Source organism: Symsagittifera roscoffensis, chromosome 3, assembly GCF_963678635.1.
Source record: "Symsagittifera roscoffensis chromosome 3, txSymRosc1.1, whole genome shotgun sequence".
Taxonomy (NCBI): domain Eukaryota; kingdom Metazoa; phylum Xenacoelomorpha; order Acoela; family Convolutidae; genus Symsagittifera; species Symsagittifera roscoffensis.
In genome coordinates, this window is record NC_087064.1 from 38,741,336 (window position 1) to 38,764,189 (window position 22,854).

The 22,854-nt window shown below is 37.8% G+C and overlaps 1 protein-coding gene across 1 annotated transcript in view; it reads left to right on the forward strand.

Annotated features, from left to right (window-relative positions):
- Positions 1-7,137: 7,137 nt before the first annotated feature.
- LOC134841885 (uncharacterized) overlaps positions 7,138-22,854 on the forward strand; it is a 42,782-nt gene continuing 27,065 nt past the window's right edge. The window contains exons 1-3 of the mRNA XM_063857948.1: positions 7,138-7,432; positions 8,067-8,323; positions 18,592-19,066. Coding sequence (XP_063714018.1) covers positions 7,141-7,432; positions 8,067-8,323; positions 18,592-19,066 — 1,024 coding nt within the window. The 5' untranslated portion in view covers positions 7,138-7,140. The remainder of the gene's footprint in view (positions 7,433-8,066; positions 8,324-18,591; positions 19,067-22,854) is intronic.

Sequence of the window (22,854 nt, forward strand, 5' to 3'; positions counted from 1 at the left end):
AAACAAAGAGTAGACGAGCAAAAGTGTTGGAGGACTGCCTCCAGCAGCGTCAGAAAAGCTACCGACGTGTTGCAAGACACAGAGATTGAAAGTGCGGGATCAATGTCGCAGGAGGAGGAGATGGAACAATGACAAACAGCCGCAAAACAAGATGCAAAAATAAGAAAAGTTAGAAGAATTTAGAAGTTTTAGAACTTCTAAACGACGAAAACAAAGAGTGAACAAGAAAGTACACAAAAAAACAACAAAGGAGGAGTTGTTAAAACTCAGAATTGTTTAGGTGAGAAAAACTCAAATGAGGAACAAAGCAACTAAGTTTGCAATTAAAACTGAAGAGAAAACATTTTGTTGAATTTTGAAGATTGAAGAATTTGTTGCATTTATAAATTTTCGTTGTGATTTTAATTAGTGGCTATAGAGTAATTTACTATTTATTTAAAAAGATTTGAGTGGAGAGAATATTAAATATTCCAGCCTGCATGATTGTTTTTAATCAACTAAGACGACTGATAATTTTGTGGTGATATGAAAGGCTTGTGTAATCTCTTGAAGAGGGAGATTATTTCATTGTTCCTTCTAACCACCGAGTTTCTTATTTGAACATTCAGTTCCAATAACAACTAAATTTCCGAAGGGAAGAAGCATAGTAGGATGATTTTAGTTTGTTGGTTGACAGGACCGTCCTGCGTCCCAACACTTTTTAAACCTAGGAAAAAAAGTTTTAAATCTGGACATAGACATTAGAAGTCAGAAAAAATGTTTTATCTTATGTCATATCCTCGAAAGTGCAGATTAGTGAAAGATATTGGAACGCTATAATAGTGTAGTTTGATGCCACTTGTTTTTTGCAGTGAGTCGATGTGACGTGGATAAAGGTGATTTCACGCATTTTATAAAATCTGTTCAATTTTTATTATAGCATTTGACTGAGAAAAGTAACGTTTTTAACGAATTAGTGGTATTAAATGTTCATTTTGACGAACGCCGAATAGTCAATTTGGACTGACATGTTAATTTTTAAAATTTCGTTCCAAAAGAAAGACACGTGACCACGTCGAAACTTCGCGACAACTGAAAACTGCGAATAGAAATTAAAACAACAGAAATTGTTGAGAAAAACGGTGAACAACAGTTGTGAGAAACAGATCGAAATTGGAATAGAAAACGACGATCAGACCATTCCGAGTTGTAACAATAGTGCCGCTAACAATCGTTACAACACAAATACCGAGAAAGAAGAAGGGTATTGGGACGACGTGTCCAGCCTTCCAAGAAGAAACAAGAACGTCATTTGCCTGCATTCCAGAATACGGAGGGTTCTCGGGAGAAAATTGTAATTCTCTATTTTAAGAACTTTTAGCTTGTGCTCATGTCCTGAATTGAATTAATAACATCTAATTTCGTTTTCAGATTATGAGAAGCTAGGAGTTAAGGGAAAGGGTTGATCCATCTTCGATGGAGATGATGATTTTTATCTACTGAACAACAACCCTGTGTTTCTATTCTCCCAGTTCGCATTTCCGACTGGCCTGATGTGTTTGTGGTTTTGCTTATTGTCCTTACTACACCAAATTGGTCCATGGTTCCAGTCCCTCTGTCTGTGTATGCTTCATTCTCCTTTTGAGGCTGACTTCATTCTCCTTTTGAGGTCGAACTATTGAGGCTGACTCGAGATCCAGTTTCATTTTGCTCGTCATCGTCATTGTCCTCTTCTTCTTCCTGGGATTCACCTTCATCGCCTGTACCCACTCCCATGGTGAATGGAAAGATGTTTCCGAAAGTGTTCTTCACTCTTTCTGAAAACGATGAGGTCGTTGCCTGTTTCTCCGTCACGCCTGCCATCATGGTGTTGTCTGTGGGAGATCTTCTAGTTGCCACAATTTCAGTAGAGATGTCGGACAGTTCCGACATCTCCTCTCGGTCCAGTGTCCCGGTGGAAGTGGCAAAATCCTGGCCTTGTTCTACCGGAGTAGATTCACTCGCCAGCCTTCTGTTTCCTCTCCCCTCCGGTCCATGTATTTCCCGGTTCTCATTCATGGCCTGGTCTGGATGGACCTCCACTTCTCCACATTGCTTTTCGCTCTTCTGAGGGCTTTTGACTCCCGGTCTCAACCATTCTGTCTGAAACCGTCTCCCCATTGTCGGTCCGGGTTCGTGTGATCCTTTCCACAAAAGGGTCGGTCATTGCTCTTCTCTGTTTCTCAGGTATGAATTTCCTGGAGCTATCACCTGGTTTAGGTATCCTTGACTTGTGTAGACTCATATTCAATTTACCACTTCTTACTGCCTATACACTCGATTCGATTGCTAGTGTCCCTTTGATCTGACTACTGATAATGATAACACAACACAATAAATTCCAAAAGTTTCTATTAAATTATGACCACGAATCCTTGTATGTTATCACGGTACAGCGTATTTACAATTTATTCACAATAAGCGATTATTAGTTGTAAGATGTGAAGCTAGCACAGTATGATGATATCAGTCTATTTAAAAGATAGTGTTCTCACTACTCAATCAAGCACAAGTATTACTGATTTAAAGCCAGAAATAACAAAATAACTTTGAATAATTTTTTTAAAAAACGTACGTGTTTTGTACTTTTAGTCAGTCGCAGTATAACAGTCGAACTTGTTTTTAAAGAAAGAGCTTTTTCTGCGTGGTGCTGCACCAAACGGACAAAAGTTGAAGGCAGTAATTTTCTCAAGTGGGCGTCTATTGCACCCACCGAGTCCTGTGTTACCTATCTGCCTTCGGACTGCCCGAGCTAGACCTACTAAAATCCTCAAGGCAATCACTTTTCTCAAAAACGTTTTGGATTTTAATCCACACCAATGAGTTATACACTCTTTTTCAAATTAGACTTAGTGTCGCGAATATCCGAGTTTCGACCTGTTTTGTTCTGGTTTGGTTTTTATAAAAGGCAAGTTACCAGTGCAGTCACTTGTTCCCAGCCTATCTCTTAATAACCTAATACCTTTAACTTATTTATTTTATGTTTTCTTCTTAAGTTTTGACAAAATAATACCCCTCCGGACTGGCAAAAGTGGGACCCCGCCTGATTCGTAAAATTTCGACCCCTCCGGATTGGTAAAATGTCGACCCCTCCGGATTGGGACCCCTCCGGATTTGTAAAGATAGCTTCTCAGAGGCTTTCTAAATTTCGAACCGATACCCTTGCGGATACGTTTTCCGATGCTATTATGCTGTTTGAATCAAGTAGGAAGGGTGTGTCGTCCTTCCCAAGTCCCTTCCGTATTGAAGTTAAGCCTCTTATTCGACGATTCGCCCTAACGGTGAAGGGTCTTACCGCTAGCCTAATTTCGGCTCGACTAAGGTTTTCTGGTGCCCCTAGCCTTCCCTTTTTGCTTAGAACAGCGTAAAATTGCCTTATTCAACCGTTTCTACCCTTTGGTAGGGGTGTAAAGGCTTTCCAAAATTTTTTTTCTAAAACGTGAAGGATCTACCTTCCCGAATTGGTGAATTTGCTAAAAACAATCCTAAACAACTTTCACGCTTATTGTTTTGAATAATTGATGTTTCTATTAGTAAGCTCAGCTAATTTCTGATCTAATGGTACCAAGATCAACTGGATTTGTCCAGTAGTTCCTAAGTTATTAACCAAAGCGTCTTCTTTCTAAAGTCAAAAAATTTCTCACTTATAGGTTCCGCCTGACCTTTTTCGCAATTCTGTTCTTTTCGACCTAAAAATTATTGATCCGAGCTCAGAAGGCCTATACTCTTCTAGTTCAATGCAAAAAACCCGATCTAAAACAATCTCGCTGAAAAAATTTGCGAAAAACTATGCTATTTGGACCCCTCCGGGTTGATGAATCCACTGAATCAAACACGTTAAGTTAGATTTCTCTGTAACCAGGAAGGTTATCGGCGAACGGGTTTTAAAACCTGTCGATTGATTCACTAGTGGACGTTGCCCGAACAACTATTTTAACTGTCCTAACTGAAAATTTCAAAAAATTTTCTTATTTTATAGCGTTTGGTTTATTCAAAAATCACGAAAATTCGGTTTTTGGAAGCAAAATAGTTCCAACCACTTCTGAACTAAACTCAACCGGTTCTACCTACTATACTAGCACAGTTACGATGTAACTCGCTAATTTAGTGCTTTTTTCCGTTTCAAAAATATCGATATCTGAAAAATCGCGATTTGTGGGTGGATCAAAATATCGCTATTTTGATCCTAAAAACCGGTCCGCTTACTGTGTTTTTCACTGAAAAACGATATAGGAGTATAAAAATAGGCTGTAGAAAAAATAATAATACTAGTAATAATATAACCCTCCGGGTTTGTTCAATATCCGAATTAAGTTGCTTAACTCGGAAATTCGCAGTTCGGTGAAGGGTCACTTGTGCCATTCTGCCAGATTGACACAGCGCAATCTTCCGGCGACACGAAATAAATTGAATAAAGGCCTTAGGAACGAAAAAGTATTGCGAAGGAGGGTAGGAATATTCTAGAATTTTTATTTTTAAAACTTCGATTGGAGAGTGGATATTTCTGAGAAATAGAAAAAGACGGCCATTTTGACGAAAAACGACGAAAAAAGAGAACAACGACAAATATTGTGGAAAACGGTCGCACAAGAGACGAAAAACACAAAGCCTCTTATCGTGGCAACAACACACGATAGGACTCTTAGCAGAGGACGTTAGTGGAGAAGGAAGCTTCAGTGGGGAAGGAATATTCCACGGAACCCTCCCGTGCCACAAATTGGAAGAGATAAGGACGTTATCTCAGGAAGATTACGGGAGCGGAGGCTTGGTCCCCCAGAGACTGTTTTATGTGAAGGGACTATATAAAACTAACTTTGTAGCTACTTGGATGTCGTAGAAGTCTGAATTAACACCGGTATAATTTGATATTTTAGAATATGAGTAGCTAGAAAGAGGAAAGGGTCAATCCATCTCCAATGGATTTAATATAGAACTGTCACACAAAAACATATTAAAATAGGTTGTTCGAGCCGTGTTTTTAATGGCAATTACGTAGTCTGAGGATCCGAGACTCAGCTATGTGGTTGTGTTCGCATGTAAACGAAAGCTGATCAAAAGTCGTTTGACTGATGGCTTAAAAATGGTAACTTTTTACTTAGCCCTAAACAGACCAGAAAATCAACTGGCAAGGTCGAGACGGTGAAAAACGAGTAGGATCAAGGTAACTGACGCCTGCCAGTCGTTAATAGGTGCTTTTTCTACGCTCCGTCACTGTGTAGTATTTGGGCGAATGTTACAACTACAGTGCAGCACTGTCGAGCCCCCCACAGATTACTATCTCTTTTTTTGTACCAAAAGGGATACAAAACTTGTTAACGATACCCAACAGTCGACTGTTGTTGTCGTTGAGCCCCTTCTTGTCACTCCTTGTACTGCTTGCCGGATCAGTCTTCTTCACTAACCCCGAGACCCTTCCGGATTGAGCGCAAATCAGCAGACCCTTCCGGATTGAGCGCAAATCAGCAGACCCTTCCGGATTGAGCGCAAATCAGCAGACCCTTCCGGATTGAGCGCAAATTAGCATTAACGTGCTTAAGTACTCAAATAACCCTACAGTACAAGCCTGACAAACGGGCCTCAAAATTGATCGTAACGATCCTGATTGATATAAAAGCCTGTAACAACAATATATCTATCAACAAAAAACGGGAGTTTCGGATCACATCTTGTCTGGGGGGATGATTTCCACTGATTTTTTAAAACTTTTTTATTGTTTTTGTTTTTTTTTGGTTATTTTTTGTTTTTTATTTTTTTTAGGTACTATACTACTTTTTGTTTGGTTTCTTATGTATTTTTAAGGGTTTTTGGTCACAAACCTCTCAGAGAACAAGGAGACGTCCGAACCCCCCACCCTTCCTTGAACGTAAATTTTTGGTCTTAACTGGGTTAAAAAGCTATTCACGGTAATCCGAAGGGCTTCCGCGTTCCGAACTACCCTTCCGCATCGGCGGTTAGGGCCTATTAAGGGCGTTATTATGAGCATCCGTTCGGCGCGGAGTGCTCGTTAACGGTTCTGCCGGTCATGATGTTAAAAAGAATAACAACCAGGAGCGCCATAAAAACATCTATGTAACATTCGCCCGGAAGTACATATCGACGGAAAATAAAGCTAAGCTATAAAACGAATGGCCAGCGTCTGAACTAAGCTCTACATGCTTTTCACCGTCTCTACAAAAGCCAGTTCTTTTGGTGGTCATTCTAACATCGGGTCGACAAAAACGTTACTGTTCTCCGGCTTCGACAGGAACGCTCAAATTAACTTAATTACATGCAAAATTAGTGAGCTCGTGGCTGGGTCTCAGTATCCCCAGACCACGAGGTCACTCCTAACAACAGGGCTACCACTACTTTTTATTATACTATTGTTTTTGTTCAGTAGATAAAAATCATCATCTCCATCGAAGATGGATCAACCCTTTCCCTTAACTCCTAGCTTCTCATCTTCAGAAAATGCATTCAGATGTTAATTAAATTCAATTCAGGACGTAATCGGGAAGCTAAAAGTTTGTATAAAATTGTTTAAGTTCAAGTCTCGAGACCCCTTCGGATTCCTGAATCCGGGGAGATAACACCCTTATTTCCTCTCCGGAAGGCTGATTTCTACCCTTCACCGTTGTTGTGAATGGCCTTGCAACGATTGTAGCGACACAATCGTTGCAACTCGGAGCGGTCTCTGCTAACTCTGCTATTCGTTCATTTCTCGTTATTGTTTTTTTTTGCGATTATCGTTGTTGTCGCCGTCGCAACTATTGTTGTTCTGTTTTTATTTCAGATTTCTTCCAAAATGGTCGTTTTTGACGTTTCTCAGAAATATGACGTCATAATTCGAAATTTTAAAAATTCATAATACCAGAATATTCTAGCCTTCACGATTCGTCCAATCGTCTGAATAACACTGTTAATCCTCTAGAACTGCCAATTCGGAAGGTTAGCTGCTAGTAATCCGAAATTGCATTTTCGTCCATTTGGTCGAATGTCACAAATTGGCTTTGGCAGAGACGGTGAAAAGCATGTAGAGCTGTGTTTAGAATCTCATTTTTAAGTTTCCGATTAGACAGTTAAAATTCCTATTAGACTGGTTAAAAGTATTTAAATCTAAATAATAATTGTTTAAGATTTGATATGGCAGTTGCAAAAGACATAATGCTAGGAGCCCTTCAAAGAAGAGATAACTCCATCGAAAAAGTTTTATGCAATTCAGGCCACTGCATTTTATACAAATTCGATACAAAAGAAACCAAATGGTTAAAAACAGAAATTGAAGGAAATATTTTTGTATTTGAACGAAACGAACGACCGCGGTTTGGGTTCACACTGATGAACACCAAAAGTCAGCAAAATTTCTCCGAAGTTCTATCCAATGGAGTTGGACTGCAGCTAAATTTCCCCTATCTTCTGTATAAAAACATTAAAGGTGAGAAGTTGAAGTATCCTCCCGATTGGGCTGAACTAAAAATATATACCCGTTGCGTGAAAGCTATAGTTTGACTCTGGTTCTGGCTAGCAATCTTTCAAATTCCAGTCTGATATGCAGTGCCTTTAGCCAATTAGTCTTGCCGGAATGCTCATGTCATTTTAGAATGTGCCTTACACGGATTTCCCGGCTAGCTGAACATAGCGCTTATAAAATTTGAAATCAAGCGGAAAGATTAAGAAATAGATGTAACAGGCATACACATTCCGCAATTTTGCCATCAAAAGAACGCACCATTGGAAATAGTCGAAATGATACAGTTTGCTGAATGAAAATTATCAGCCGATTGATGATTTCTTCCATTCTCATTTTTTAAATTTCCGATTACACAGTTTAGTAGATCAATAATGGCGCCCTTAAAATTGACCTATTTTTACTAAATGGCTATCGACTTGGTTTTCGCATTGACTGTTCTATCGGAATAATTATTTCAACTGAATGGCTGTGTAGTATAAAGTGGACGGCAAAGAAATCTGCTGTTTTCAAAATCTACAAATCAAAGCAAGAATTCGTGGGGGTGGGCAGCAGTCTTATGTTGACCCTACGCAACTCAATTATTTTTTGCTGGTTTTAGGTATATACGCAGTGTGGTTTCACGAAAAAGAAGATTCGAAAAATGTTTTCAGAGTCCTCAACTCTTGTCTAGGAAGACCCCATCCTGGTCATCGAATAAACAGCGAGCTCGTTAAACGAGAAATTATTGATATTCATCACGGTAGATCAAAATCAAGTTTTTCGAGTTCCAACCATCGGCATCAAACTTCTGGGTTAATACGAACTAATGGACTCAATGGATCAATATTGAATTTGTTGAATTCTGCTGACTGCAAGGTAAGCAATCAAATGATATTTATCGAAATTACTGGGCCTCAACATATAATACATTAACAATGAAGATTTAAGGAAATATCCAGCTTTTACATCAAATGAAAATTTTTTCTATTTTGTTGAAAATGGGGAGGAATTTGGTATTCGGGTGTGTTTTAGGTAGGATTTTAGTTGAATCGGGTACCCTACAAAGTCATCAGAATGGGTCGAACGATGTTTCATACTCAGGCTCTCTTAGCCGTGATTCTAACGACATTGAGGCATTTCAAAGAGTTGTTTCATTGTCGAGAAAACCGGTTTGACATATGAGTTTTCGCCTAAATTTAAAGCGTTCGAGTAAAGCGATCATGTACGTAATGTTCGTTGAATAAAAATTAGCTCTTTAGATTGATAAAACCTGATTTCTGTAAATGAACGCTAGTTTCGGAAGCTTCATTTAGCGCTTCCTTGGCATTTTTTTTAGTTTTCCACATTTTTGTTTATGATTTTTGAAGACAACTGTTTTCGATTATGCCTAATTTGATAATTTTAGACTTGTTTGTATAGATGTTTCATCATCACACGAATTGACAATTTTTTGAAAAAAAAGAAAAGTTTTTTTTGTAGTTTTTAGACAAGCCTACCATACTATCATAGTACGACTTTTTTCAACTCAAGTCGCAAATTAAAATGTTACTTAAAAGTGTTCGTCAATGTTATTGCTGTTTTGCTTGATTTCAATGGTGTTTTAATAAAAAATTGATAATAATGGGTCTCCTGAAAATGTATGGGATTTGGTTTTCTGAGACGCTTTGAAAAAATTTTCGCTTTTCGCAGTAATTCTTGTTTTTCTCCTTAAGTATTTCACCATTTTTTTAAATTTAAAAGTTGTACCTGTTAGTGTGTATTTAATTGTCATGTGATTGTGATGTGTAAGTTGTGTTTTGTAGAACATATACTCTATTTCAATGGGGTTTATGTAATAGATGTATTAGCAATCAATAGTTTTCATGGAAGTAGTTTGATCACCGGCATCTAAATTACATCATGAGTACATCATTCAAAGCCCCACCATCTTGGCCCGACAACAAAGATTTTGAAACGTGGAAGAAAGAAGTGGATGTATGGGTCTGCATCACAGATGTTGTCGCAAAAAAGCAAGCTCTGATTGTTTTTATGCTCTGACAGGACGCAAACGAGATACTGCTTTGTCTCTTGGAGTTGAGAACCTGGAGCACGAGAATTGGATGAATCGCCTTCTCGAAAAACTCAAGAACTTTTTTGACGTCAATGCCACTGACAAAGCGTACGAAGCCTGTGTGGCTTTCGAGACATGTATTCGTCCAGACAATGTCAGTGTTGCCGATTTCATTCTGGATTTTGAAAGCCGATAATCCAAAGTCAACGTTCAGAAGATGACAATTCCTGATTCTGTTTAGCGTGTTAACTACCACAGGTGAAAATGAACGTAAAATGGTTTTGTCAGCAACGACTGATCTCGACTTTGAGAAAATGAAGTCTACGCTAAGGCGTATCATGAAGTCCACAATGACCAATAAAATTTTTAGCAGTGGTCCAGAGTTGAAGGACGAATCAGTGTTCCTGGGTAATTCTTAAAGTAAACGAGATGAAGAAAATGAGGAATCTGCGTTTTGTACGAACCGTGCAATGCGCAAGATTCCGTTCTGACTCGTCGAAACCTTACCCGAATCGAAAAGACATATCACAGGGCAAAAATCCAATTGATAGGAGAGGCAAAATATCTCTTTGTGCTGTTTGTGGTTCCAGGAACCATTGGGCACGTATCTGTCCCGACAAAACCAGTAATCCGACAGATGGACTTTCTAATGAGCAGATTGCAGAAAAATCGTGTTACTTGACCTTCGCGAGCATTTCAAATGGACTTTACAAGAATGTTTTTGTAAAGGCATTCTAGACAGTGCTTGCACTATAACTGTAGCCGGCGAGAAGTGGCTAAGTAATTTTTCGCAAAAGTTGACTGCTCTGGACAGAAAGTGCGTCAGCTTCAATAATTGACGGATAACAATTGTGTTGGAGGCGGAGGACGAGTTACAGCGTCAAAATCTGTTAAAATACCCATCAAACTTGGGGCTCTCAAGTGTTTTCTTGATGTTGATATTATACCTGGGAATTTGCCGTTGTTAATAAGTCTTAAAAGCACTACAAGTGCTAAGATTAATATTTTCTTCGGAGATGGTTTTTTGACAATGGGAAGTTCTCTAGAACGAATTCCTTTCCACATCATCAACTGGACATATAACTGTTAACCTTTTACCAAATTCTGAGTGTTTCGCTTTTATTTCTGCAAAAGAATTTGACCCTAAAACGCTTGTTAAGTTACACAATTAGTTTGCGCACTGTACTGCAAAGCGCTTGGATCAACTTTTGGAAAGCGCTGGTTGCAAAGACAACGATGTGTCTGAGAAAATTAAAGATTTGCGAGACCTGTGGGGTTTGTGCACAGTATGGCCGTGCGTCTGCTAAACCAGTTGTAACCCGCATAAGTGTGGTGTTTCGCATTTCGCACACCAGAGAAAGTTCTTACTGACAACGGTGAATTTGATGCAGCAGAATTTGGAACGAATGCAGAGAATCTAGATATTGAGGTTTTATGCACGGCTGCTTTTTTTCTCCATGGTCTAATGGCTGTGTGGAACGCCACAGCGAGGTGTTGACAGAAACTTTTCTGAAATTCCGTCATGACGTTTCAGATAATGACGAGTTGTGTTCAACAAGCTGTTTTTGCAAAGAACTTTAGCTTATTTCTCTAGTTTCAGTCCCTATCAGCTCGTTTTTGGACGCTTACCGAACCTGCCAAATATTCTGGACAATAAACTGCTTGCTTTGGAGAATACCAGTTCGTGAGAAATAGTTCAGACACATTTGCAGAGTCTTCACAAAGCCCGACAGGCTTTTATTCAGGCTGAGTCGTCCGAACGAATCCACAGAGCGCTTAGACATAATTTCAGATCCCTTAATGAGAGAATTGAGCCAGGAGAAAAGGTTTTCTATCAACGCGATACAAAAGTTTGGAGAGCGCCAGGCAATGTTTTTTTACTTAGTGAAACACACGGTGGAAATGTTGATAGAGTATACCAGGCTCGTATACGCAAAGTTATGTCAGGTATCCTGAAGAGTGACAGTAACACCACGTCTGTTCTAGTGCGCGAACAGATGGTCAACTAGAAAATGTTGCTCTTGATGATGATTTTTCCGAGATTCGGCCTCACAACACAGTTGGCGCGGCGATTGAACAGGTATAGTCAGAAAATGGCTCGTGTCCCGACACTTTGAAACCAGAAACAACTAATTCGAGCTATCACAATCATGGCGCCGAATCTCACAACGAATTACAGCCATGCCTCGGGACCTCATCAGGTCCTTCAGAGACACAACATGAAGTGACAGTTGCTGCTTACACTGATTCGATGTTGTCTACATCCTTAGAAGTCAGTCCAGGTCAAATGCAGACTGGGATCTCGGTGCCTGTTGTTGCCCTCCCACCGATAAGAAGCAAAGTCAGATTTCACATGACTGGAAATGACTGTCCTCTTGAGGCGGTCGTCATAAGCAGAGCTGGGAAATCCAAAGGAGTTCATCGAAACTGGTTAAATGTGGAATATACGGCTCCGGAATCGTTTGCAGGACTGAAAGGGCTGTTGGTTTTTCAGACGCAAGTAGATCAATGGGAAACAATAGACGATGCTCTAAGAAAACGAGAAAATATTGCGTTAGTTTCTATCGAAGAAATGGAAGAAGCCTCAGAGTTGTCGTTTGAGGAGGCTAAGAAATGTGAGCTTACGTTCTGGAGTGATAACGCAGTATTTGAAGAGATACGAGATGCCGGACATCAACGACTTGCCACCAGATGGGTTTTAACAACAAAAAGTGACGGACGAAAAAGGCTCGTTCAGTCGGGAAAGGTCACATGGATCCGTTGAAAGATTTTCTGATAAAAGATTCACCAGCTTGCGGAAGAGAAACATTTTGACTCATTTTATCAGTTTTTGCGTCAAGAGAAAATTGGACAGATTGTCAGGCTATGGATGTGAAAACAGCTTTTCTTCAAGGTCTGCCGCTGAAGAGAGATGTTTACGTGAAGCCACCAAAAGAACACCCAATTTGCACTAACATGCTGTTCAAATTTAAAAAAATGTGTCTACGGACTGTCAGACGCGTCGCGATACTGGTATGAACGTGTCTGTAAAGAACTATTCGCTCTAGATGGCAAGCGATCTAAGTTCGACCTAGCACTCTTCTACTGGGATGGAAAAGAAATTAACGGAGTCATATGTCTGCATGTAGACAATTATTGGATCGCCGGGTCTGCTGAGTTTTTCAGCAAAAATGTTTTCAAAATCCCAGAAGTTCTTGATATTGGATTCAGAAAATCACTGCCACATACATATCTTGGCTTGAACGTAGCTAGGGGCTTTTCAGGCCTCTGCATCGATCAGTCGACTTATTGTAAGAACATTGATAGTTTTCCCGTTGAACTATCAGGACTTGATGCCAAACGATCTGTGATTACTGATCGCAAGAGATCCGATGCAAGATCTACTTTAGGCAAGCTCCTTTGGCCTGCAATTCAATCTCGTTCAGATCTCGCGTTGTTTGTTGCACATGCTGTTGGTATTATTTCGCAGTTCACCGTGAACGGCCTCCTGATGATTAATAAACTCGTACGGAGGCTACAATTTGTCACCAATAAACCCTTGTTATTTCCTGACCTCGGAGGGTCCCATTTATGGAGAATCGTTTGTTTTACAGATGCCTTGTTAAGTAATAATTCCGACGGATCAACGCAAGGTGGTTTTCTAGTGTTTTTGACAATTATCAAAACAAAAAAAGCATCTCTTTTGTCGTGGAAGAGCTGCAAACCCCGAAGAATTGCTCGAAGCACACTGTCGGCAGAGACAGTGGCTTGCATCGACGGATTAAACGAATCGCTTGTAGAAACAATATTCTCCACAAAAGTGACTAATGACAAATTTAACGACTGAGATTAAGAATTTGATTAAGAGAACTTATAGTAGAAATGCAGACAAAAAAATGCAGTAGAAAATTTGGGAATAAAAAAGTTTTTGAGTGTTTATTTATTTTTAAAACAATTTAATTTGGATTTTCCAATCATTTTTCTCCCTAAATTGTTTTCCAATTTGCCTGTTCTGCTATGACTGACGAATATGCTCCAGTTGTATTTTTTCGTTAAGATCCTTTTGTTACAACATGTAGAGGAAAAGATAAAACTTGAAAAACCTTTTTTTTGTAATTTTTATGTTTATGGTCTGATTAAACTGTGCTATTTGCCCAGTAATCCGCTATCCTGGTTCAAGTTTGCTTTTCTTTTTGGTCTGTTTTCTGTAATCGCGATTAAATGTTTCTTCTGGAAGTCAGTATGTGCATTGATGATTTAAAGAAGTTTTTTTTTTTAAAAATCAGTACAATTGAGCTGACATAAAGCTAGGTCGTAGCCAGCATGTGTGGTCACATTCGTTTTGTTGCGATCGTTTGTTCGGTGATATAGCGTTTAACCGTGCATAACGCCTTGGAAATAATTGCTACTCTGTTTCTTCTGGTTTCAGGCCGACTCAATTTATAATCGATCATTTTACAGGTCATTCATTCCAATGCTCTTTCAATCCAGTTCCTTTCAAAATCAAATTAGACTTTTTCATTTCTTTTGATGTGAATACTTTTTGGTTTTTATTTTCCATCTTCTTCATAGGCCAATTCAAAATTCTATGTTATCTATATTTATATCTACCGGTGGTATTTGTTTCAAAGTTGCAGTCATTCGCAAAGCCGAAGGTGGCCGTCAGTTAATACTCGGGTAAGTTGTTTATGTGAAAAAATAGACCTTGAGGTATACAACTGTTTACGATGCAGGCAGTTTTTTCAATCTGTAAAATGTTCTTTGAAAAACGACACACTATTTATCTCGTGGTTTACTTTGTAGACATTTTTACGCTTGCAATTAGCAAGCGTTAACAAATCGGAATGTAGACGTTTTTGGGTCAACTTGCTGAACAAAATCAGTGATTCGTTTCAGAATCCGGCTCGTAACAAATTCAATTTTTCTAGCGTCATCTGAACAATGGTTCTTGAGATAACGACTACGCCTTGGAAGTGTAATTCATCATATCATTTGTAAGTTTTTTCTTTCTGAATTTTTTAGATAATCGATTCGATTTTGTTTTTGCTTAAAAGAATATCTTTCCTCAATTTTTTCGGCTTGTTTTACTGACTTAGTGATCTAGTCTTGCGTCCTTTGAAATAATTTGCAAACTTCTGCAAATTGTTTTCTGCTCAATGGGAGCTTACCGCTTGACGGCTCAGTTGTCGCTCGATAGCTGCTTTCAAAGTCTAATTTAACAACACCTATTGTGTTTTGGACGTTCTTTCCCAAAATTGAACATCTTTCCAGACAAAATTTTTGTTAAATGTGTTTTAAGTTTCTTTTTCGAAGTAGTGGCTTTACTTTCATTATCTGTCTGCTGGCCTGCATTTTTAGATGGTGTCGTTTTGTCAGTGGTGCAGAAGTCCGCTTCGCCTATGTTCAAAACCTAAGTTGAGACAACGCTGATTATTTGCTTCAATGTTACCATAGTGAATGTTTTGTTTTATACCGGTTCGTCATGATATTTGTGACAGTTGATCGTTATGTCGGAATAATTAGTTCATCTGGATGGCTCAATGGGAAAATTGACAGGAAAGAAGTCTACAATTTTTTTTTCTAAAATCTACAATTGAAAACAACAATTCGTGTGGGTGGGCATTGGTCTTATTTTGATTTTACGCAACTGAAATATTATTTACTGGTTTTATGTAAATACGCAGTGTAGTTTCACGAAAAAAAAAGATTTGAAAAATGTTTTCAGTTTCCTCAACTCTTCTTTAAGAAAGCCCCATCCTGCTCATCATATACACAGCGAGCTCCTTAAAGAAGACATCTTTGATATTCATTACAGTAGATCAAACTCTAATTTCTCGAGTTCCAACTTTCGCCATCAAACTTCTTTTGTTAATGAAATTTATTGGATCTTTTTCGAATATGTTGAAATCTGCTGACTGCACGGTAAATAATCAAATAATTTTTACCAAAGTTACTGGGACTCAACTTATAATACATTAACACTGAAGAATTAAGGAAATCTCCAGCTTTTAGGTCAAATGAAAAATTTTCTATTTTGGTTGGAAATGGGGAGGAACTTGGTGTTCGGGTGTGTTTTAGTTAGGGTGTTAGTTTAATTGGGTACAGCAAAAATTCATCGAAGTGGGTCGATTTTATATCATACTCACGACCTCTTAGCTGTGATTCGAGCGCTTTGAAGCATTTCAAAAAGTTGTTCCAGTGTCGAGAAAACCGCGTTCCAAATTTTTTTGATTCATGCAAATGAAAGCTATTTTCGGAAGCGTCATTTAGCGCTTTCTTTGGCCTTTTTTTTGCATTTTTTTGTTTATGAAGCGTCATTTAGTTTCGGAAGCGTCATTTAGCGCTTTCTTTGGCAATTTTTTTTGCCTTTTTTGTTCATCATCCCAAGCGCCAGAATTCACACTTTTTAAAAAAAGAAAGAAAAAAATTGTATTTTTTAGACAAGCCTACTGTGTCATAGTACGAGTTTTTTCAACCTAAGTCGCAAATTAAAAAGCTCCTTAATGCTCTTGCTGTATTGCTTGATTTCAATGGTATTTTAAAAGATTTTCTTCAGTGTCGCTTTGTTAGTGGCAAGTTATTGTTTGATAGTAACGGGTCTCCTGACTCGTTGTTAAGTTTTTGCCTTTTTCGCAGAAATTCTAATTTTTCTCCTGAAGTATTTCATCATTTTGTTCATTTAAAAATACCAATGAAATCCTATTACGCTAGTCTCTTTTCATCTTGATTGATTACTTTCTACCGCCTTCAAAATATTAAGTGTGTGGGTTTTTTTTGATCTTTTCTTAGGATTTTTTTTTCTGTTTCTGAAAACTGCCTAACCTGAAGTGAGATTGAAGCTTTATTGATAGAGCATGTCATGTCATGGAGATCTATCATGCATAAACCGTTACGCCTTAATTTTTTCGTAGAAAAATTAATGGCGTTATTAAGTGTCGTGGTTTTGAGAGCTAATCGTTTTTTTTTATATTTGAGAATAAGTGTTCAATCAATCGAACAGGAGGTAGAAGTTTACCCGGCATAAACGGCTATGCCATTAAATTTTTAGAAAACAGTATGGTTTTGAAAATGCTTTCTTTAAAATGTTCTTGGTGAAGTTTTTTCTTTTCTCGAAAAATAACTCTCCGAAATATGCAAAAGTTTAAAGGTGCAGAAAAGAGCGTAGGAGCCATCCTTACATACTTTTTCTGTAAAAAGCAACATGACTCAAGGAAAAATTCATTTGTTGAATTTTGTAACCTTTTTTGAGAATTTTGTTCTCGAGATTTACCCTGCCAAAACTGGGGAAAAAAAGCTTTCAATATGAAAAGGTATTTTCCCCTGCATAAGCCGCTACTCCCTATTTTGGTTGAGACTATTCTCGAAAGTTGCTCTCCCAAATCTTTCATAAAGGGTGCAATCGAAAGAACAGGTTTGGGGATCTGCTCTGCATTAAAGCTTTCCACTTTTTGTTTGAGTAAGCGTTAGAAATTTAGAAGATGCTAGAAGAGTTTTTTGAAATCATTTTTTGTCTTTTCTCGAAAACTACCCAGCTGAATCTGAGATTGGAAGTTAGATTAAGATCGTATAATCGGGATCTACCCCAACAAGCGGCAAATGCCTCATTTAGCACAGAAAACTATAGTTTTTCTCCAAGCAGTTCACCAATTTTTTAAAATTTAAAGGTAGTACCAATAGAAGTTTGGCTTCGCTGATGTGCGGATGCATATTAAGCTGGTCTCTTTTTATCTTGATCACTTTCCACCGCGTTTAAAATATTCAGTCTGCGGGTTTTTGATCTTTTTCTTACGATTTATTTCAGTTTCTGAAAACTGCCTAATAAAAGCTTCAATTGATAGAGCATGTCATGGGGATCTATCATGCATAAACCGTTACGCCTTAGTTTTTGTAGAAAAAAATTAATGGCGTGATAAAGTGTTGTGCTTTTGAGCATTATTCGTTTTTCTCATATCTGAGAATAAGATTTCAATCAATCAAACATGTGGGAGAAATTTTCCATGCATAAACTGCTATAACCTAAATTTTTTTTAGAAATCAGTAATGATTTTGAAAATGTTGATTTTTCGACAGTTTGTGTGTAGTTTTTTTCTTCTCGAAAAGTAACTTCCCGAAATTTGCAAAGGGCTAAAGGTGCAGAAAAGAGCGTAGGAGCCATCCTTACATACACCGCTTCTACGCTATTTTCAATGTCTGAAATTAGCTCCATTTCCAACTTTGAATTTTTTCAATGATTTTTCATGACCTTCTGCAAACTGTTTTCGGCTCAAGGGGAGCTTGACGGCTTAGTAGCCGCTCGATGGTCGATAGATGCTTTGGAATTCTTATTTAACCATACCTAATGTGTTTTGGGACGTTCTTTCCTAAAATTGAACATCTTTCCAGGCAAAATTATGGTTATATGTTTTAAGGTTTTTTTCGAGTTAGTGGCTTTAATTTCATTATCTGTCTGCTGGCCTGCATTTTTTGCTGTTGTGGTATTGCCAGTGGTGCGGAGGTCCGCTTCGCCTGTGTTCAAAATCTAAGTTGAGACGACGCTGATAATTTGTTTCAATCTTACCATAATGGATGTATTATTTTTTCATGCGGGTTCATCTTGATATTTGTGACAGCGGATCGTTTTGTCTGAAGTTGCGCTACGAGTTTGACGAAGAAGTTTTTAATTATAAATAACTATAATTTCCAAAAATTTAGAGGTGATTGTAAGCAGGCTCGATGTTAACTGGCCAGTAGTTCGATGTTGGCTTTTTGTCTCCTTTTGGTAAGTGGAGTAAATTTAATTTTTTTTTCGTCGACTGGAATACTTTTTCAATAACGTTTTATTATATAGTAAGTGTGAAGATTTGGAGAGAGCTGCGATGGATTTTTTGTGGAAAAGAGAGTGAATAAAATCTCTAGAAAGATTTGTAGGAGCCATTATTAGAGAGGAAGGGTTTGTGGTACGGCTCAGTTTTATAATCTAAGTTAGTGTTTTGATTTCTTTTGAATATTCTTGTTTGCACTAGATGAGATAAGTCAGGAAGAGATTTTTGTTGTTTGTCTCGTTTTTGTGCAATTTATTGGCTCTGTGTTTATAGTTGCATGTCAACTTGTATTTATCTGCCTTTAATGTTTTTAGAGTAATCCCAGTAAAAGTAACAATAACAGGAGTGCACGAAGCGGCAGGGCGAGTGTATCGTCTTGCAAGGATGTCAACAATCCGTTGCAAGCTAGTGAGGCCGAAGTTATTCCAGTCGCCACGTTGATCACAAAAACAAGTATCACTCCACCGCCTGTGGTGAGCAGCAGTAGTAGTCTGATTTTGACAGACCACACAGGCGGTATGGATGGAACCTCGTTTCTGAAGAGTGTCAGGGCCGCGGCAACAACCACAAACGGAACAATCAACCATGGTGGAAATAGTTTGACAGGCACTGCTCATTCAAACAGTGCTTTCGTGCCATTCATGCGATCCAACTCTGCAGTAGCCACAGTAGATGGCTCATCCTCTTCTTCTGGAGATGCTAACCATCAAATATCTAATCTAGATATGCATCCACTTTTGCAGCAGATGTTTTTGAAGACACCTTCAAGTTCAACTAGCAAAGAAAAAGGTTAATTTTCCGAAGCAGGCAACCTATAGGAACGCTTTGAAAACATGTTTTTCTTGTGCAAAGTTTCCTTGTGCATAACATACAGCATCAGCTATATCCTCTTAATTAAGTTTCAATCGTTGCAGTGATATTTGTTAGATATTTTTTCATCTATCTATCTATCTATCTATCTATCTATCTATCTATACCTATATATCTATCTATACTATATTTAAATGCTAGTGACAGCTATCTCCCATGTTTAAGCATAATATTTTTGCATGTTTAACGAAAGAATTTTTTCATGTTTAAGCTATATCATATATTGCAATACTTCTTTTTAGAAAACTTAAGGTGAAGTTTCTCAAAATTTGAATATTCCACCGTTGTAGTTGGGTGCTGTAAGAGTACTCTCAGGAGTTGCAAATCTTGCGTCCAAATGCGACTGCTCAATTGCTTTTAGTTTGCCAGATGTGACGTTTCTTAGTTCATTTTAAATTTTTTCAAAGACTAATATAAAACTTAACAAAATTTTATACTTCTTCAAAGTTTGTATAAAAAACTTGAATGAAATCTTTGCAAATTTTGTAATCACGAACCCTGTAATTTGGTGCTGTCAAAGCACACTCAAAGAATGCAGATCTTAATTCCAATATATGCGGTTTATCATGAGTACCGGAGGTGCGTTTTACGCTAGTATTTATGAATACAATTTTTGGGCAAAGCAAGAGATACGACCCGCTAAAGCCAGCAAAGTTTACCGGGATGATCGAGGTACTATCGTTATCGTTTCAAATTTCTTTTTTTTATCAGGCAACAAACATATTTTTTGTTTTTTTTTTTCGTTTTTTTTTTTTCGTTTTTTATTTATAGTTTAGGAATTCGACTCCTTCATCAAGCAAAGGGCCCCTCCTTTGAAAATATTATATGGCATCCATTTTCGGCCGACCAACCCTGAAAAGACGTCTTCGGCACCAATTTATACTTATTTTGAGGGGGATGCGCGCACCGAAAAAAAATCAGTTTTTTGGTCAAAAGTTCCAAAAATGCTTAAAATTTTTTTTGCCTGTTTCTAAAATTGGTCTGAGGCCGCGAAAGTTTGACCAAAATAGGGTTTTTAAGTGATTTGAGACAGCTCAGAAAATTAATTTGGTCGGCCTAAAAATTTTTGAATTTTATTTCAAACCATCCTCGAGAAAATCCTAGATCCGCCCCTTATTCGGCGCATATTGTATCGTTTTATATTAAATCGACTTAGTGGCCCCATATTGCATCGTTTGATCAGCAAAAAAGTTTATCATGGGTTTGTGCGTGAGTTGTAGGCTTTACCGCTGTGTAAGTTTTATTCTAATCTTATATTTGCTAAATGAAAGTAGGAATGCGCTATGGACGCAACGCTCAAAATTTTCTATCGAGAAGAACGTTTAAGAAGGCTTAGATCCGAACTTTAAAGAATCATTCAGAGCCACTATATAGCTCAATGTTTAAAATGCGTTTAGTCAAGAACGTTTTTGAACTTTCAATCAATCTAATGTCTGAATATTCTAGAAATATTCTTTTTTTTTTGGAAAAGTCCCAGCCTCTTGAAACAAGCTGAACTCGACTCAGCTTTAAGGATAGGCAGTACCAGTAGTATACATATAGTGCATTAGGATCGGGGTCATACATGGATGACCATTAGGTATTGATCATAGTGGTCACTATGTAATATCTGACAACCAATGGTCACCATGTAAAAATCCAAATTGTCACCACGTGTTAATTTATAACTTATAGTCCTCATGTAATAATACTTATTGTCACCATGTATTAGGTTTTAATTTATAGTCGCCATGTAATCTGCATTGGTTTCTATTTGCAATTGTCACCAAGTAATTTATGATTTAAACTAAAAAACTTTTTGTAAAAAATTTACAGTTGTCATTGCAGTTTGGCTTAATATGAGTTGCGCTATCTGCACTCTTTTCAGCAGCCTTTCCTTCCTTGCTGACAGACATTTTGGACAAAAAAGATTTTTATTACGCAATAATCTTTAAATTGGAATGTATATGGAATTAAACCATGTTAAGTAAAAATTAATTATTGAGAACATTATCATTAAGGTATACAAAATCCGAGTATACATATCAGAGTTTTGTGTATATTCGAGTATTGTGTTTATTCGATCTGTTTTTGTGCATAAATATTGTCAAAATTTGTACCTAAGTTATTACTATAAAACTGAAGATAAAATAAATTTTATTGGGGTCCGAGTAGAGGAAAACGCACGGCGCTCGACTCTCAGACGAAAGGCGGCGTTTCGAAACCCGTCTGGAAATTGTACTGAAAAGAGGCTTCAGTTGCTGGTATTTTGATATCACTCCCCCCATAGATCGATTTTGTATTTTTTTTGATAGTAACCTAACTTCTCGGATTATTGCTATTCATTTAACAATTTAGTAAAAATGTCAATTACTAAAAGAATGTAGTGTTCAAAATGAAATTGAATTTTGTACAAATAAGCCATATTAAATAGTTAGTTAATGAGAAAGCATGTGAGTTAGAAAATGTTTCAAAACATGATCATTTATGAAAACAAAATCAGAAGCATCACCATTTAAATTTTTATCATAAATCAAATGTGCAATATAAATACAAAAAGAACCGCACATGGTAGAGTTTGAGTCTTGCATGGGAAAGTTTGTCATCAATTCAGTGACCTGATGGAATTTCTCGTTCAATCGTTCAAATATGTTGGTGTACTGCTAAAGAGGAAGACCGAGAGGATCAGCGAAGCATAAAACATTTCTTCTGTTGCAAAGCACAATCCAATGTGTCCCGGAGAATCTGATTTTGAAGTGTTCAGAATCATAAAGATATTGTTTGGGATGTGAGGTGGAAAATTGGCCGCTGCAAATACTCCAAGAAACTTATATTTCAGATGTTTACAGTTCTGAATGAGATCCTGCAACATGATTTAATCCATTTTCAGACGGTCGAAATTGGAAGGACGTTCTTTGTAACTTTACGGTCAGAAGTAATAAATACATTCGATAAGCGTATACCCCAAACAAAAATTTCCAGGTTTGCTGTCAAAGCGTTTGAGAATTGAACATCGAGTGAAACTGAGCAGTTTGTAAGTTCTGGATGCAAGAAGTCATGAGCTGCCTGCTGTGTGCTATTGAGATTGAAACACATAATAAAGTGTCACTGGTGGTTATCCAGAGTGATTCGCAGCCCGCAGTGCAACAGACCCAGCGCTGATAGTGTGTTGAAGAAGAGAAGTTTACGATCTTGTGTTTTAATTGGTGTACTTGCTATTGGTAAACCGTTCCGTCTCAAGGTAACCTGTTCCAATCCAAACTTTTGATAATGAAAAGGATTCGTTCGGTTTGTTCCTAGAAATGCATTATTTGTGTTCATTGCTATTATAATTTGTCTCACCGGTTCACGAGCAAAAATATCTTCCTGTTGCCAGCTGCGCTGACCAGCTGTTACAAGAAATTTTTTGGTAATTTCTTCTTGATATGGGTAGTTCGCAGGAGTTTTGAGCAAAGTTGATTCAATGGCAGAGAGCACATGGTCGGTCACACTAATTTTTCTAACAGATAGGTTCGCTTCGAGTATTTGCAGCTTGTAATGCTTGGCAGCATCTCCAGATATAATGAGAAAGTCTTCATGAGAACGTCTGTAGGAAAGTCTGATGGTAACACCGCTCAAGAAATGCTTGTCACATGTGAAAAAATCAACTCCAGTGGGTCAATAGAACCAAATTTCCCGTGATTCGCGGACCAGTTCTCGTTGAGATGTGAAACCAGCTGCATCTGTTG